The 15,675-nt window shown below is 45.6% G+C and overlaps 1 protein-coding gene across 1 annotated transcript; it reads right to left on the bottom strand.

Moving 5' to 3' along the window:
- Nucleotides 1–630: 630 nt before the first annotated feature.
- On the bottom strand, nt 631–12,443 carry WSB2 (WD repeat and SOCS box containing 2). The gene is made up of 5 exons (XM_014462441.2): nt 12,282–12,443; nt 12,026–12,194; nt 3,869–4,113; nt 3,575–3,706; nt 631–860 (listed from the first exon to the last, which is right to left on the bottom strand). Exons 1-5 carry the CDS (start codon nt 12,403–12,405, stop codon nt 646–648), a joined length of 885 nt encoding a protein of 294 aa, XP_014317927.1. The 5' UTR covers nt 12,406–12,443; the 3' UTR covers nt 631–645.
- Between the last annotated feature and the right edge of the window lie 3,232 nt (nt 12,444–15,675).

The following is a 15,675-nucleotide window of genomic DNA, read 5'->3' as shown; positions in this document are numbered from 1 at the left end:
AGAGTGAACTCCAGGGCTACCAACACCTGAATCTGCAGTGCCATTTTACGCCCGTGTGCTTCAGAAGCATGGGACTCTGCCCCACCACTGCACATGGACACAGCTCATCACTTTCAACATTCCTGAGAGTCATTACAAATAGGATTTTATTTTCTTTCCTTTAAAACTCTCACTTTCACATAGTTCCAAACCTCCAATGAATGATTAACCACCTGGGCTGCACCAAACAGTGAATTCTTAACTTTCCCAAGTCAGCCACAGCACACAGCTCCATGCAAAACTGTTCCCAAAGTATTCTTGGGTTTCTAATACTTCTTTAAAAACAACAGACAGGATGTCAGGGCAAAGTTCAATAAGTAGCTGTACATTTTATGATCTGAAATGAAAAGCCTAATTAGGTAGCTATAAACTAGATGGTTCAAAGGAAATCTGGATCCATACATGGGTTGCAACTTTTGAAATCATAGACTCTCTAAGGGGAAAATAAATTTAAAAAGCACCCCTTTCCCATTTGTCAAGACAAACAGGCCTCCAATGAAGGTAGCGATCTACGTAAACTTAACCTCCTCTTTTGGCTCATGTCGAAGTGCAAATCAAAAGGGAGGGATGCAGGAGGCAGGGTTTGAGGCAGGGTGGATCCACCTGTTACACAGGGTTTGAGGGCTTACTTACCCTCTCACACACAAGGCGACTATAACACCTCCAGGGCTTGCCGAACCAACACAACAGAGGAAATAACACCTGATGTGTGAGACTTACCGACTTTTCTCCAGCTGCAGAGCAAAGCATGCTGCAGTCCGGGGAGATGGAGCAGCAGTAAACCCACTGCAGATGGCCCGACAACACCTGAATCTGTTTACCTGGCAGACAAAGGGGCAGACAGTGAGCTGTCTCAAACCACAAAGCAGGAAGACTGAGGGTAGTGATGGGCCACCCACCCAGTTCTCTAGCAACTGAGTGCCACCGCCCACTTTTTAATGCAGAGAAAGCAATATGACAAAACCTGCCATTTAAATGCCTGAAATCTATTAATATGATATTCTAACACCCAAGGGAAATCACTGCCCACTGTTTCACCAAACTCCACAGGATCATCAGGACAAACGGTGTAGACAGATCAGGTTCGATAGATCCCTTTGATAGCAAAGAACATTCTTCTCCAGTCCCCCAACCACCTCAATTATACTTAGAAGCATCCTTCCGAATTTGAGAGTGTGTATCTTCACTTCTCTCTGTAATGGTTTCCCCCTCGCCACAAGGTTCTCACTCCGCACCCTCCCCCTCGCTCCCTCCCCCCACCCCAGGTGTCTGGATGAGCAATGGTGCAGTTACAGGGCCACGTGTTCTGGAGTCAGGCGAACTTGGGCTTGAACGCTGGCTCCGCTGTTCACTTAGCACACAATCCTAAATCACTCACCAACCTCTCCAGGTTTCAGTTTTTGAAAAAAACAAAATGCCCATCCATAGGGAAATGAGTGAATAGAGAGTGTAACAGGTGGATCCACCCTGTTAATTCATATTAAATTAAGAATCTAGATTTCCCATGGAGTATCTTTAATGAAAAAACAAGATTCAGGAAAAAAATATAAAGACTATGATTCCATTCTTGTGAAACATAATGACTCCAAAACCCATAAATGTAAGAGTGTGATTGCCCGAATAGGGTCATACAAGTGTAAGCAAAATATGGAAAGAAATATGGAAGACTCTTAGCATGGGCTACACAAGATTACAGGGGGATTATGGAGGAATTCAACCGAAGGGAGAATTAGAAAGATGGCAAGGCTGGCGTGGGCGGGAATCAAGCTAAAATAAAAGGGAAAAAACTTTAAAAATATTTTTGTTTTGCTAATCCTCACTTGAGGAGATTTTTTCCATTGCTTTTCAGAGTGGAAGGGAAAGATGGGGGGGAAGAGAGAAACATTGATGTGAGAGAGTCACATGAACTGGTTGCCTCTCACATGTGCCCCGACCCCCAACTGGGGGCAGAGAGCAAACCCACACCCAAGTATGTGACCTTGACCAGGAATCAAACCTAAGACCCTCCAGTACTTGGGCCGACGCTCTAACCACTGAAAAACCCCAACCAGGGCAGAAAAAAAAAAAAAAAAAAATATATATATATATATATATATATATATATATATATATAAAATAAAATATATATATGCTATTTTATTCTTTAAAATATATATTTTTTATTTTAAGAATATATATGGTCATTTATAAATTTATGGGTATGTGTGGATAAATATAAATTTTTAAGAGTCAGTCATGGTTTCTCCAGCTATCAAACAAGAACAGTACACCTGCCCTGAGGTCGTCATGAGTGTTAAATAAATTAAGGCACGTCAGGTAGGGCAGGGCCCAATACCTGGGAACACTGCCTTATTCCCCTCCTGTTTGAAAAGCCCTAATAATTGCTCTAGTGATTCTGCCCACTCTGTCACCCGCAGCTTCCCAACCACCAAGTGATTTTCAAAGCCACTTCCAGAACCTGCCTTCAATGGTGGCACTGCCTCTGAATAACCCTCCCGGTCAGCAGGCCTAGCTTGGATGGTATGACTACGAGCCCCGCAGTAACGGGAGGAACTGGACAGAGGTCTCTTAGTGACGAGGGGCCCTCAGGTGAGGAAACTACACACACCTCCGCCTCAGCTGTTTTGACAAATTACTGGACTTGTTTCTAAGAGGGAAACAGACAGGGCCTCTGTCACGGTTTAGAGAACAGCCATGGCTCAGGCAAGAGTGCGGTGCCTTTGCATCATCAGGGATGAGTGTGTCTCTTCATGAACTGCCCGCATCACCATTTCCTCTTCCCACCTCCCTCCAGCCTCCGCGTGCCCACCCAGGTGGGGGAGGAATGACCTGTTAATGAATTCCCCTTCCCCGTGTCACCTTCCAGTTCGAGGATCAACACCAGAGACGTGCGGAATTCTTCACTGGGCTGCTCCTCTATAATTCTGTTCAAGGCAGAATTGCATAAAAGCTGACCCCCTCGAGCCTGAGACAATTCTTCTAGACCTCGATTCTACTTCACAAAGAAACTTTACTTCTAACAGGAAGTGCCCAGGGAGGATGACTTCCTCTAGATCAGCGGTTCTCAACTGGGGAGACTATGCCTTCCACGTGGACACTGGCAATGTCTGCACACATGTGGTTGTCACGACTGTAGAGGGTGCTGCTGGCATCTACAGGGTAGAGCCCATAACAAAGAATTATGCAGCCCAAAATGTCAGTGATGCCATGGTGGGAAAGGTATTCCCCATCACCGTATTTTCAATAAAGGTGAGATCAACAGTGGCAAAAACTGGTTCTATTGGTTTAAAAAAATCTCAGTTTTTTCCTTACAGTGTATAAATATGTATTCAATCAACAGACAGATATACAGAATTAAAATCTTCAAGGGATGAGGGGGAGTGATTAAGAAAAAATTGTCGGAAAAGGCTCCTGAAGAAACAAGAATAGAAAAAAAGATGGAGAAACACTACTCTGGGTAAAAATGACACAGGTCAAGTAGGGAAAGGAGCAAACATAGTATTTTAGGAGTCCCGGGAGTTCATCACCTCCATACCATGTTTATTCAGGTCCCAGATGCGCAGAGTCTTGTCCCGAGACGCAGAGACCAAAATCAAACTGCCGCTGGGTGTGAAGCTCAGATCTCTCACAACATCTTGGTGGCCGGAAAGATTCAAAAGCAGGAGCCCTAGCGGGGCAGCAGGAGCATTCGGTCAGTGGGAGAGATGGCACCTGGTCTGCCCGTCACAGCTGCACCCCTCAGCCGACTGGGGGGCTGGGGCCCTTCAAGCCCCCGCTGAGGACATGCACACGAGCCTCCAGGACCTTGTGCCAGCCAGAAACGACCTACCTGTCTGCACCTCCCAGATCTTGATCTGCCCATCGTTGAGCCCCGTCGCGAGGATCAGGCAGGAGGCGTCTGGCCCTGGGGGATGGTGGCGTGCCCAGAGCTTCCTGCTGGGCGGAGAAGGCCACGGGCTGAAGGCCAAACCCCACACAATCTGCCCACAGTCCAGAGTCTTCTCCTTCGGGCTGCCTCGCCCTTTTGTATCATTTTTGCTGCTTCGGCTTTTGGCTTCAAACCCTTTAGGGATGCTGGGGAGGTAGAGAGTTCTTAATGAGTACGAAACTGTCACCAAGTGAACCCACTTTTCATCCTGGGTATCTAAGACTTGAAAGTCCTGGCAACAAGCTGGGCTTCGGTGAATTCTGGTGTGACTTTTCGTTTTCGAATTCGTGTAACAGAGGCTTCCCTGGCCTTGGCTCATCCCATCTGGGACAGCCCTGCAATGGGGGCCTGCCTGTGGGAGCGAGTCCTCTGGGGGTGGTGTGGGAAAGGAAAGGCGCACTCAGCGTTTCCCACGGGAAAGCAAGCGCGCGGCAGGTCTGGAGCTAGGACAGAACTGAGCCTCGCTAGCCATCCGCAGCTCTCCTGCCTGAGGAGCCTCCCATCTCTAGCTTAGAAAACTACCAAGCAGCAGGGAAATATACCCTTTTCCTGCCCCCACTTGGCTTGGTACACACTGATTTCTGCCTTCACTCGCTATGTTCCAACCAATTAATAAGGCTCTTTCATTTACTTCCAACCAGCAGGATAGTCCACAGAGAGAAAGAACCCACAGAACCACTCAGGGGTGCACTGAGCAACTGGAGCCTCTTCCTTTAACTTTCTACTTTAACACTCGGTCCCTAACTACTGGGCCCTCCACCACTCGCCTGGCAGCCAGTATCTCAAAGGCATGAGCAGTTAGACAGCCGGAGGTTCAGCCAGAACACCTGATGTTTCCTGCTGGTGATGCACTTGATCAGTGTGAGCATGAGGTCCTACTTTCCTACATGACCTTGACCGCACCCTGGGGCATATCAAACTAGGGGAAATGGAGATGACAAAGCTGGAGCTGAGTTCCATGAGAAATCCTAGACCACACAGATGTAGCGGGACCTTTTTAGGTACTACATTTGTCCCCAAAAGGAAGGAAATCACATGTTTGTCAGTTGTGTGGTTGAAACAGACTAAAAACATTTAACCAAGCTCACCTATAAAGCTAGGAGGGATGGAAGCAATGTAGCCTCCTTTGGCTCTAAAGCTCTATTAATCTAAATCAGAGGTCGGCAAGCTCTGCCTAGGCCAGCAGCCTGATTTTATAAATAAAGTTTTAATGGAATACCACCACGCTCATGTGCTCCCCTGTTTTCTATGGGTGCTTTGATGCTGTAACGGCCTAGCTGAGTGCCGCTGACAGACACATGGCCTACAAAACCGAAAATATTTACTATTTGGGCCTTTACAGAAAAAAATTGCTGACCCCTGGTCTAAATGGCCCAATATAGTCTGAGATTTTGTTATTCTGACAAAACATGTGGATGTGATAATGAGTATCTTTTTGATTGGGCCTGCCCAACCCACACATGGCCCCACACACATCGCAGACCTGCCTGGCCCTGGCACAGGAGCCTGAGTTTGCCATCCAGGGAAAAAGCACGTAAAAGGCAGGCTATGGAAAAACTTCACAGAACGGCGTGACCCTCCAAAGTTATATTTGTTTTATTTTTTATAAAATCCTAATTTCTGTATTTGAATTAAGGGATACTTTTATAGCTACTTTATTCCAAAGAAATTAAGGCACATTAATATGTTAAATCATTTTAATATCATATATTTAATTTCTCTAGAAAGATACTAAAATCTCCACCTTAGGGGTAGAGTTGACTTTCCTGTGGTCCCCAAATCAGGGGCAGATCTGGAACCAGACCATAAGTAAGTCTTGGGAATCCTAGCTTACTGCTCAACTGATCCCCTGGACTTCTGAGTCTGTCAATGAATCAAGGGATGAGCTACATGGGAGGTGAGGAGGTGCAGCTTGAAAAGGGGTAACTAGGGGCAAGATAGGCTCATTGGGAGAACTTCACTGAAATTAAAGTTTCTAAAAAGTTTATTTCTAAAAGTATTACAACTATTTGGTTAGTATCAATTATTTGCTCCATATCAAAAGCACATATGACATTTTAAAATGTGTAACAATCCTGGGCCTGCCCGGTGTGACCTAAGAACCAGGAGATCAAGGTTCAATTCCCATCAGAGCACATGCCCAGGTTGTGGGCTCAATCCCCAGTAGGGGGCGTGCGGAGGCAGCCTATCAGTGATTCTCTCTCATCACTGATGTTCCTCTATCTCTCTCCCCCTCCTCCCTTCCTCTCTGAAATCAATAAAAATATTTTTTAAAGGTGTAACAATCCTAAGAAGATCATAAATGCCCCAGACTCCTCCTTTTTTAAAGGACTTAACAATTATTTTGAATTATAAAAATAACAGAAATGTGGGGAAAATTTGGAAGTGAGGCTATTAATAGTTAATATGGGAAGACTATATTTACCTATAATACTGTATATATTTAAGTACAAAAATCACTTTTAGGAAAAAAGCCCACATATTTCATTTTATGCTTTTTAAAAAATCCTCATCTGAGGATATGTTGACTGATTTTAGAGAAAGGAACTGAGAGAGAGAGAAAGAGAGAAACATCGATTGGCTGCACCCAACCAGGGACCAAACCTGCAATCTAGGTATGTGCCCTGACCAGGAATCACCGGCAACCTTTTTGGTGTACAGAACGACATTCCAGCCAACTGAGCCACCTGGCCAAGGCCATTTTATGCTTTTAAAAACTTTTTCAGACTATAGATTTATATCAGACTTAATTCTGGATGTGAAGTTTAGTCCCCTGTACTTACGAGTGAGTGGATCAATAAACAATGAATGGCCCTATCCAGTCTGGCTCAATGGATACAGCCTGCGGACTGAAGAGTCCCAGGTTCGATTCTGGTCAAGGGCACATGCCTGGGTTGTGGGCTGCATCCCCAGTAGAGGGCATGCAGGAGGCAGCCAATCAATGATTCTCTCTCATTATAGACATTTCAATCTCTCTTTCCCTCTCCCTCTCTCTGAAATCAATAAAAACATATTTAAAAAACAACAACAACAACAATAAATGACCTTGGCATTATTTAACTGACTATAGAAGGAACCGAAAATCACGACTAAAAAAACAACAACAAAACACACACACACACACACACACACACCACACACACACACACACACACACACACACACACGGAAAACTACAAGACATTGAAAAAAGAGATAGAGGAAGATATACGCAAGTGGAAGAATATGCCATGTTCATGGATTGGTAGAATCAACATCATTAAAATGTCCATATTACCCAAGACAATCTACAGATTCAAGGCAATCCCTATTAAAATACCAAGAGCATATTTCACAGAGCTAGAACAAATATTCCAAAAATTTATATACAATCAAAAAAGACCCCGAATAGCTGCAGCAATCTTAAGAAAGAAAAACAAAGTTGGAGGAATCACAATACCAGATTTCAAGTTATATTACAAAGCCACTTAACTCAAAACAGCCTGGTACTGGCATAAGAACAGATATATAGACCAATGGAACAGAACAGAGAACCCAGCAATTGACCTAAGTCATTATGCTCAATTTATATTTGACAAAGGAGTCAAGATAGTCTCTTCAATAAATGGTGTTGGGAAAATTGGACAGATATAAGCAAAAAAATGAAATTAGACCACCAACTTACACCATACACCAAAATAAACTTAAAATGGATAAAAGACTTAAATGTAAGACATGAAGCCATAAAAATCCTAGAAGAAACCACTGGCAGCAAAATCTCAGACATCTTGTAGCAATATGTTTACGGATACATCTCCTAGGACAATGGAAATTAAGGAGAAAATAAACAAATGGGACTACATCAAAATAAAGAGCCTCTGCACAACAAAAGAAACCATCAATAAAATAACAAGAGTGTTCACCCCATGGGAGAACATATTTGGGTTAACCTCCAAAATCCACAGGGAACTCATACAACTTAACAAAAGGAAGACAAACAATCCAATTAAAAAATGGGCAAAGGACCTAAATAGACACTTCTCCAAAACGGACATACAGAATGCCAAGAGACATATGAAAAAGTGCTCAAAGTCACTGATCATCTGAGAATTGCAAATCAAAATGACAATGAGGTACCACCTTATACCTGTTAAAATGGCTATCATCAACAAATCGACAAACGACAAGTGTTGGCGAGGATGTGGAGAAAAGGAAACCCTGTGCACTGCTGGTGGGAATGCAGACTGGTGCAGCCACTGTGGAGAACAGTATGGAATTTCCTCAAAAGATTAAAAATGGAACTCCCATTTGACCCACTGATCCCACTTCTAGGAATATATCCCAAGAAATCAGAAACACCAATCTGAAAGGATGCACCCCTATGTTCATAGCAGCACAATTCACCATAGCTAAGATCTGGAAACAGCCCAAGTGCCCATCAGCAGATGAGTGGATTAATAAACTGTGGTACATCTACACAATGGAATACTACGCAGCTGTAAAAAAGAAAGAACTCTTATTATTTATTTGCAACAGCATGGATGGAGAAAGATAAGTGTCACATGATCTCACTCATATGTGGAATCTAATGAACAACATAAACTGATGAACAAAAATAGACCCAGAGACATAGAAACATCAAACAGGCTCAATCCTCAGAGGGAAGGCAGGGGAGGGTGGAGGGGAAAAGAGATAAATCAATGAACTCATATGCGTATATGCATAACCTATAGACACAGACAATAGGGTGGTAAAGGCTTGAGGGAGAGGAGGGTGGAAGAGGGCAATGGAGGGAAAAAGGGACATATATAATACTTTCAACAATAAAGATTTATTAAAAAATACACACAATCTTTGACAGCTGCTAAAATATATAAAAACTAGGCACCCAGTGCACGAATTTGTGCACCTTGAAAGGAACTGTGGGCCGCGAGGCTGTGGTGGGCACAGGGGCGGGTCTTGGCCCATCCTCTACACCCCCGCCCAGCCCCTCCCGCCATGGCCCCCAGTCCCCTATCTGCTGGCAGCCCTGCTACCACCGCCACTGCTCCCACATGCTGAGGGCGCCGGCCCTGCTCACACCCGTTGACGGCGTGGAGCCATTGGGGCCAATGCCAGCAGCTGGTGCGAGCAGGGCCGGCACTGTCAGCAGGTGCGAGCAGCAGCTACTGCCCTGATCACCCCTCAGGAGCAGGGGGAGATGGAGAAGCCCTGAGGGGCGATCGAGGCTGGCAGCCACCACTTGCACCCACAGACGGCACGGAGTGATCTGGACCTGCATCAGGCACCAGCAGTGAGTAAGAGCAGGGCCGTTGCTGGCAGCAGGTGTGAGCAGGCCAGCACCGGCAGCAGGTGCAAGCACCAGGCAGGACCATGGTGTGGGGGAGCAAAGAATTTTCAGTAACCACCAAAGGCTTGCCCCGATGACAGTGACTGGTGCCCCGCCTTGGTCTGGTGCCCCCGCTCACCTGCTCCACCATCCCGCCATGGCTGATGTCTGCCATGTTCCCCATTGTGCCACCTGCTGCCAATGCCCGCCATGTTCTGTGCGCGCCCCCTGGTGGTCAGCGCACATCATACTGACCAGTTGGTTGGCCCGCCATTCGGTCTATTTGCATATTAGGGATTTATATATATAGATGCCATAATGTCCTTAACCATTGTCTCATCATCCAATTTGTAGCTGTTTCTGATTTTAACTACTATATAATTAATTTCATGATGCATGTAAATAGATGAGCCCGTTTCTGAGATTCCTAATCACTGTTAGGACATTTTTAAGGTCTTTAATGCCTATTGTCAAATAGATTTCCTTCCAGAAAGTGCACAAATTTACCCCTCAACCCCAACAGTGTACAGAGTACCCATCTCAGCAAACTCTCATCAGCTTTACCTATTATCAAGGCAACACATTTCAGACTAAACTTCTAAAAAACTTAAATCTAATATACAATTTATAAGAAATGCCTAAAGCAAAACAAATGAAAGCCTCAAGGGCACAGGCTGTGTGTTTGGTTTATTTAGGATTCTCGCCCCTGGCTCAGTTTTAGGCAAAGAAGATTTGCAACAAATGTTGGTTGAAAACATAAATGCAGACAGAGTTACCCTGGGACAAATGAAAAATGCAAATGCTGGGCCACTGACTGGGGGCTCAGAGCTTTCAGACGCTGGACCTGTCCAGCCCAAAGAAAGAAAAATATCAGAAACTAAACGTGGTAGATAATGAAAAGACAACACCCTATTTTAAAATGGGCAAAGGCTCTGAGTAGACAATTCTCCAAAGCAGATATACGAAGGGCCAATAAGCACATGGAAAGGTGCTCAACATCAGTGCCCATCAAGGAAATGCACATCAGAACCACAGTAAGAGGCCACTTCATACCAACCAGGGCGGCTGGGCTACAATCACAAAGACAGACAATAGCAAGTGTTGGGGAGGATGTGAAAATTTCTTAAACTCACACATTGCTGGTGGGATTGTAAAACGGTAGAGCCACTTTGAAAAAGTCTGATAGTTCCTCAAACGGTTAAACACAGAAAACATATGAAATCATATTGAGACAGGCCAGTAAGCCAGGACAAATGCAATAGGGAAACTGAGGCAGTTAGCTGAACAAACTCGCAAAGCAATTTACAGTAGATACAGGAGGTCACCTTCCTAGAAATAACATCTAGGCCTCAGCTGTATTCCAGCCTCCAGACCAAGAAAAGCAGCAAAACCAGGTGGGCGACACCAGGACCAGCCACGATGACTGACAACTCTCAGCCCTAACACTGACCAATCAGTAAAGACCAGGAACCTGGATGGGCACACCTAGAAGACTGATGAATATTCTGTGGAGACCCTCCCCTGAGACCTTCCCGCCTTTGAGATAAAGTCTCAAGACAAAGGACCCAGGGCGTGCTCTGGGTCTAGGGCAGTGGTCGCCAACCGGTGGTCCCCAGACCACTGGTGGTCCGTGAGGTCCGGAAGGGTTGGCAACCGCTGGTTTAAGGAAACCTTTGGAGCAGCGGGCCAACCGGTGGTCCGTGAGGTCCGGAAGGGTTGGCAACCGCTGGTCTAGGGAGCAGCCCCTGCCATTCCCTTCCCTTCTTCTTTCCCCCACGAGCATGCATCTCCTACACCCCAAAGGACCCACAAGACTTGCACCTGGGGAGCAACGGGCGGCAGCAGCTCAGTCGTCAAAGGCTAGTCCCCTGAACCTGTTCCCAAGGCGCCCTTTTCGCTGACTTCCCAGAGAGCTAAGGCAGCCCAGCCTCGGCTCTCCTGTTGCTTCTGCAATGCCGGGTCCTGTCTTGTTTTGCGACCCCAGCTTTAATAAATGTTCCCTCATAGTCATCCGGGCTCGTGTTGTGAAATTTTTCCTGCACCAAGAACCACCAAGGGCCAGGTCCCCTTTCTGGTAACAACATGTCCACACAAAGACTTGTACATAGATGTTCATAGCAGCATTCTTTATAATAGTCAAAGGTGAAAACAACCCAAAGTCCACCGATTGATAAATGTATAAACAAAATGTGGTTATCTCCATACAATGGAATATTCGGCAATGAAAGGAAATAAAGTACTGATACATGCATCAACATAAATAACTGAAAACACTGAGTGAACGAAGCCAGTCAAAAAAGTCTACGTATTATCTGATTGATATGAAATGTTCAGAATAGGCAATCTATAACGACAGAAAGTAGATTAGTGGCTACTCAGGGCTGGCGAGTAGAGGGGTTTGGAGGGTGCTGGCTTAGGGATGTAGGTTTCTTTTATTAGTAATGAAAATGTTCTAAGATTAGTCATGGTGATAGATACACTTTAAATGGGCAAATTGTATGGTGGGTAAATTATACCTCAATGAATCTGTTTTTAAAAACTTGGGGCCAACGTAATCTCGATGGAATTAATTTTCCCACGTCCTGCACGTGGGGCTCTGTGAGTCCGGTGGCGGATTCCTGAACTGTCCCGCCGTTTCCCTCTCCTATTCTCAGGCAGCAAGACCCAAGAGCAGGTAGTAGTTTGAATAAGCGCTCCCGTTCCTCGGCGCGTGAGGACTGCCTCCTGCCTTGGGAGGCCAGAGTACTTACAACTGCTCCTCCAGCGGCCAGGGGATCAGCTTGACAATGCAGTGTCCTTGCGACCAAGCAAACCAGGAGCCATCTGGAGAGAAGGCGACACTCCAGGTTTCACAGCTCGACTTCCAATCGAACTGGTGGGGGCGCCCGGGCTTGAGTTCGGCCAGCAGCAGCGGTTCCTCTGGGACAGGAGAGAGCATGCTTCAAACCAGCACTCTCACTTCCCTCCTCACCGCCCTGACTCAGACCCAGAAAGCCACTGTCTCACCATGGCACGGGTGGGATTCTGGGAGGGAACTGCCACTTAAGTGACCTGGGGCAGTACCAGTAGCCAAAGGCCACATTCCACCGTGGTTACTCAGCTCTGGCACTCCCCTCTGCTGGTTACCCATGACTCAGTAACCTTTGGAAGGGTAAACCCAGTGACCAGAGGCCTCATTTTCCTATGAATGCCTGAAGAGGAAGAAAGGAGAGGACCAGATCAGGACTAGCCCAGGCAAGACTGTTAGATGGTGCAGATTAGGAGGCTTTCAAATGTATTTAAATTCTCCTCAAAAGAGCCCGCTCCTGGGAGAAAAGAGTTATCTGAAACTCATGCCCTCCCTCCGCCCCCCACCCCCACCCCCATCATCAAGACTAAAATCAAATGTTCAGCACTTGCCCTGCTTCCTCTTGCTTAGACCAGAGTCAAGCCCGGAGTAGCTCATGCTCATTCACAGCTGGACTCCTTTTCTGCTTTGGAGAATCCCACCTAGATTAGCAACTGGGAAGCATACCCTGATCTCACACTATCAGAGTAGAAATACTTATTTCTCTGCTTATTTCATTCTCTCCTGTAATAGCCAATTTCCCTCTGCGCCTCCCCCGCCTGCAGAATGTAAGCATCTTTGTTCAGAAACAGCAAGACGATTTAATCTTTGGGTCTGTCGGGCCTAGGACAGCACCTTGTGAGGAGTTAAGTGCTGGGAAGGTGCTTCTCCATCGACAGGAAGGGCAGGCCCTGGTTTCATTTCCTCCTCCACTGGAAGGTCTCCATGGCTGGTGAAGCTCGTAAGTTAAAGGCCCTCGGAATTGATTTTCTGACCACGATGATGTGTAATGGTGACACATACTAATATAATAACTGGCTTCCCTCCTGCATGAGCTCACTTCCTGGTGTGTATGTTCCACTTTAACAGTTCCGAGACTTTGACCCTTTTATAGCCGTTACCAGATAGAAACTAACTTAAGCACCCCATAGTTCATATATCCTAGAACACATCTTGATGTCTTCTCACATTTTGACCTCCATGAAATCAGGTTATGTCTCACAAGTGATGACGTTTCATGGTTACACAGGCAGTGTTTTTTTTCTCAGTGATACATAGGCCAATATGATCCATATCTTGGATTCAATGAAACAGATGGTAAAGATGCACATATAAGTGCATATAATCATATCAAGCCTTTGGTGGCTTTGCCATTTAAGGAAGTTTCCTTTATATTCATTCCCTGAGGTTCTGTATGTAAATCTAGGTTTTAAAATATTAAGTCTACACTGGTGTTTGTATAGACCCCGGTAATTCCTCCTAGAAATTTGTGTTTGTACACGTGATCCTTTCATTTATATCATTATTTTTCTGTAGAAGCATATTCCTCTGGATGCGAATGTTTACATGACAAGAATATTTTACTGTATATTTTAAATCCAAAACAGATCTCTTAAAGTTATGCAGCAATCCTGCAACAGCTCCTTCCAGATATTTCCATATAGTGACACAGCCCTAATCTGTTAATGCCTTCTCCTTGTAGCCCAGTGGTTCTCAACGGGGGTAATTTTGCCCCCTGGGCACACGTGGCATGTCTGGAGACACTTTTGTTGTCATAACTGGGGGTGGTGCTACTGCTATGTAAGGGGTGGAGGCCGTGGGTGCTGCTAAGCATCCTACAATCCAGAAGTCAGCCCCCACATGAAGCATTTTCTGGCCCAAAATGTCAGTAGTGCCGAGGCTGAGACCCCGTATGTGCACAATACTAAATGACACGGACAATGACAAATTTCATGACTCCATCCGGACTATATTTACACATGGTTCACTTCCTCCCCATGCACACTAGCCATCCTCTGGAACACCACGGAGGCTCTACATAATATGAAAAGGGGTCATCCTTGACTTTTCTCTTTTCTTCACCTCCCAATCCAAATCCACTAGCACAGTGGTTCTGAACCTTCTGGCCCTTTAAATACAGTTCCTCATGTTGTGACCCAACCATAAAATTATTTTCGTTGCTACTTCATAACTGTAATGTTGCTACTGTTATGAATCGTCATGTAAATATCTGATATGCAGGATGGTCTTAGGCGACCCCTGTGAAAAGGTCGTTCGACCTCCAAAGGGGTTGCGACCCACAGGTTGAGAACCGCTGCTTAGCAAGTTCTATCAAATCTTTTTCCAAGAGACTTGCCAAACCTAACTTCCCTTCATCTCCATGGCTACTATTCTAATCTATGCAACATCATCCTCTCTCTCTAAGCAGCCTTCCAACTGCTCTCCTAGCTCCCGCTCTGGCCCCTACCATCCATTCTCCTCACCTTCCAAAGTAATCCGCTTCAATCACTCTTAGACTAAAATACAAACTCCTCACCCTGCCCTCAGAGTCCTGCAGAAACTGGCCCCTGCCTTGTCTCTCACCTGGGCTTCTATTGCTCTTCTTGCTCCTGGCTCTAGCATACTAACTAGCCTTCTCTCACCCTTCACTGTGCTCCATTAGTTCCAACCCCAGGGCCTTTGCACCAGCTATTCTCATCCCCAGGAATGCCTCTGGGGCTGGTGCCTTCTCTTCATTCAGGTCTCAGCTTAAATGGTAGCTCCTCAGAGAGCCCTTCTCTGACCCCCAAGTCAATCTCTTTCACAACTTCAACTTCTCACTTTTCTTTCTTTTTTTAAAAAATATATTTTATTGATTTTTTACAGAGAGGAAGGGAGAGGGATAGAGAGTTAGAAACATCAATGAGAGAGAAACATCGATCAGCTGCCTCCTGCACACTCCCTACTGGGGATGTGCCTGCAACCAAGGTACATGCCCTTGACCGGAATCGAACCTGGGACCCTTGAGTCCACAGGATGACGCTCTATCCACTGAGCCAAACCCATTAGGACTCACTTTTCTTTTTTTTAGAAACATCAATGATGAGAGAGAATCATTGATCGGCTGCCTCTTGCACGCCCCCTACTGGGGGTCGAGCCCACAACCCGGGCATGTGCCCTTGACCGGAATCGAACCTGGGGCCCTTGTCCACAGGCCGATGCTCTATCCACTGAGCCAAACTGGCTAGGGCTTCTCACTTTTCTTTACAGCACAATCACTAATTTGATTATTAACTATCTTCCCCAACTAGGACATCAACTCCACGGGAGCAAGGACCTTGTATGTTTACCCCCAGTTCCTAGCAGAGTTCCTGGCAGAGAACAGGCAGTTAGTAAATATTTGTTGAATAAATATACATGATATACCTTCCTTATATATAAATAAAATGAAGCCCCTTAAACTATTATGATGCCTGTGCCAAACATTTCACATGAAATGCTTCTTAAACATGAGCTATTCCCAGATTTCACACTCTAATTCTGTGATTTGGGGATTTAACCTCTTGCTATTTCAGGCTCAGGAATCCAGGAGCT

This window comes from Myotis lucifugus, unplaced genomic scaffold (assembly GCF_000147115.1).
Source record: "Myotis lucifugus unplaced genomic scaffold, Myoluc2.0 scaffold_181, whole genome shotgun sequence".
Taxonomy (NCBI): domain Eukaryota; kingdom Metazoa; phylum Chordata; class Mammalia; order Chiroptera; family Vespertilionidae; genus Myotis; species Myotis lucifugus.
The sequence above is the reverse complement of the archived record's forward strand: the minus strand, read 5'-3'. Positions and strand labels throughout refer to the sequence as shown.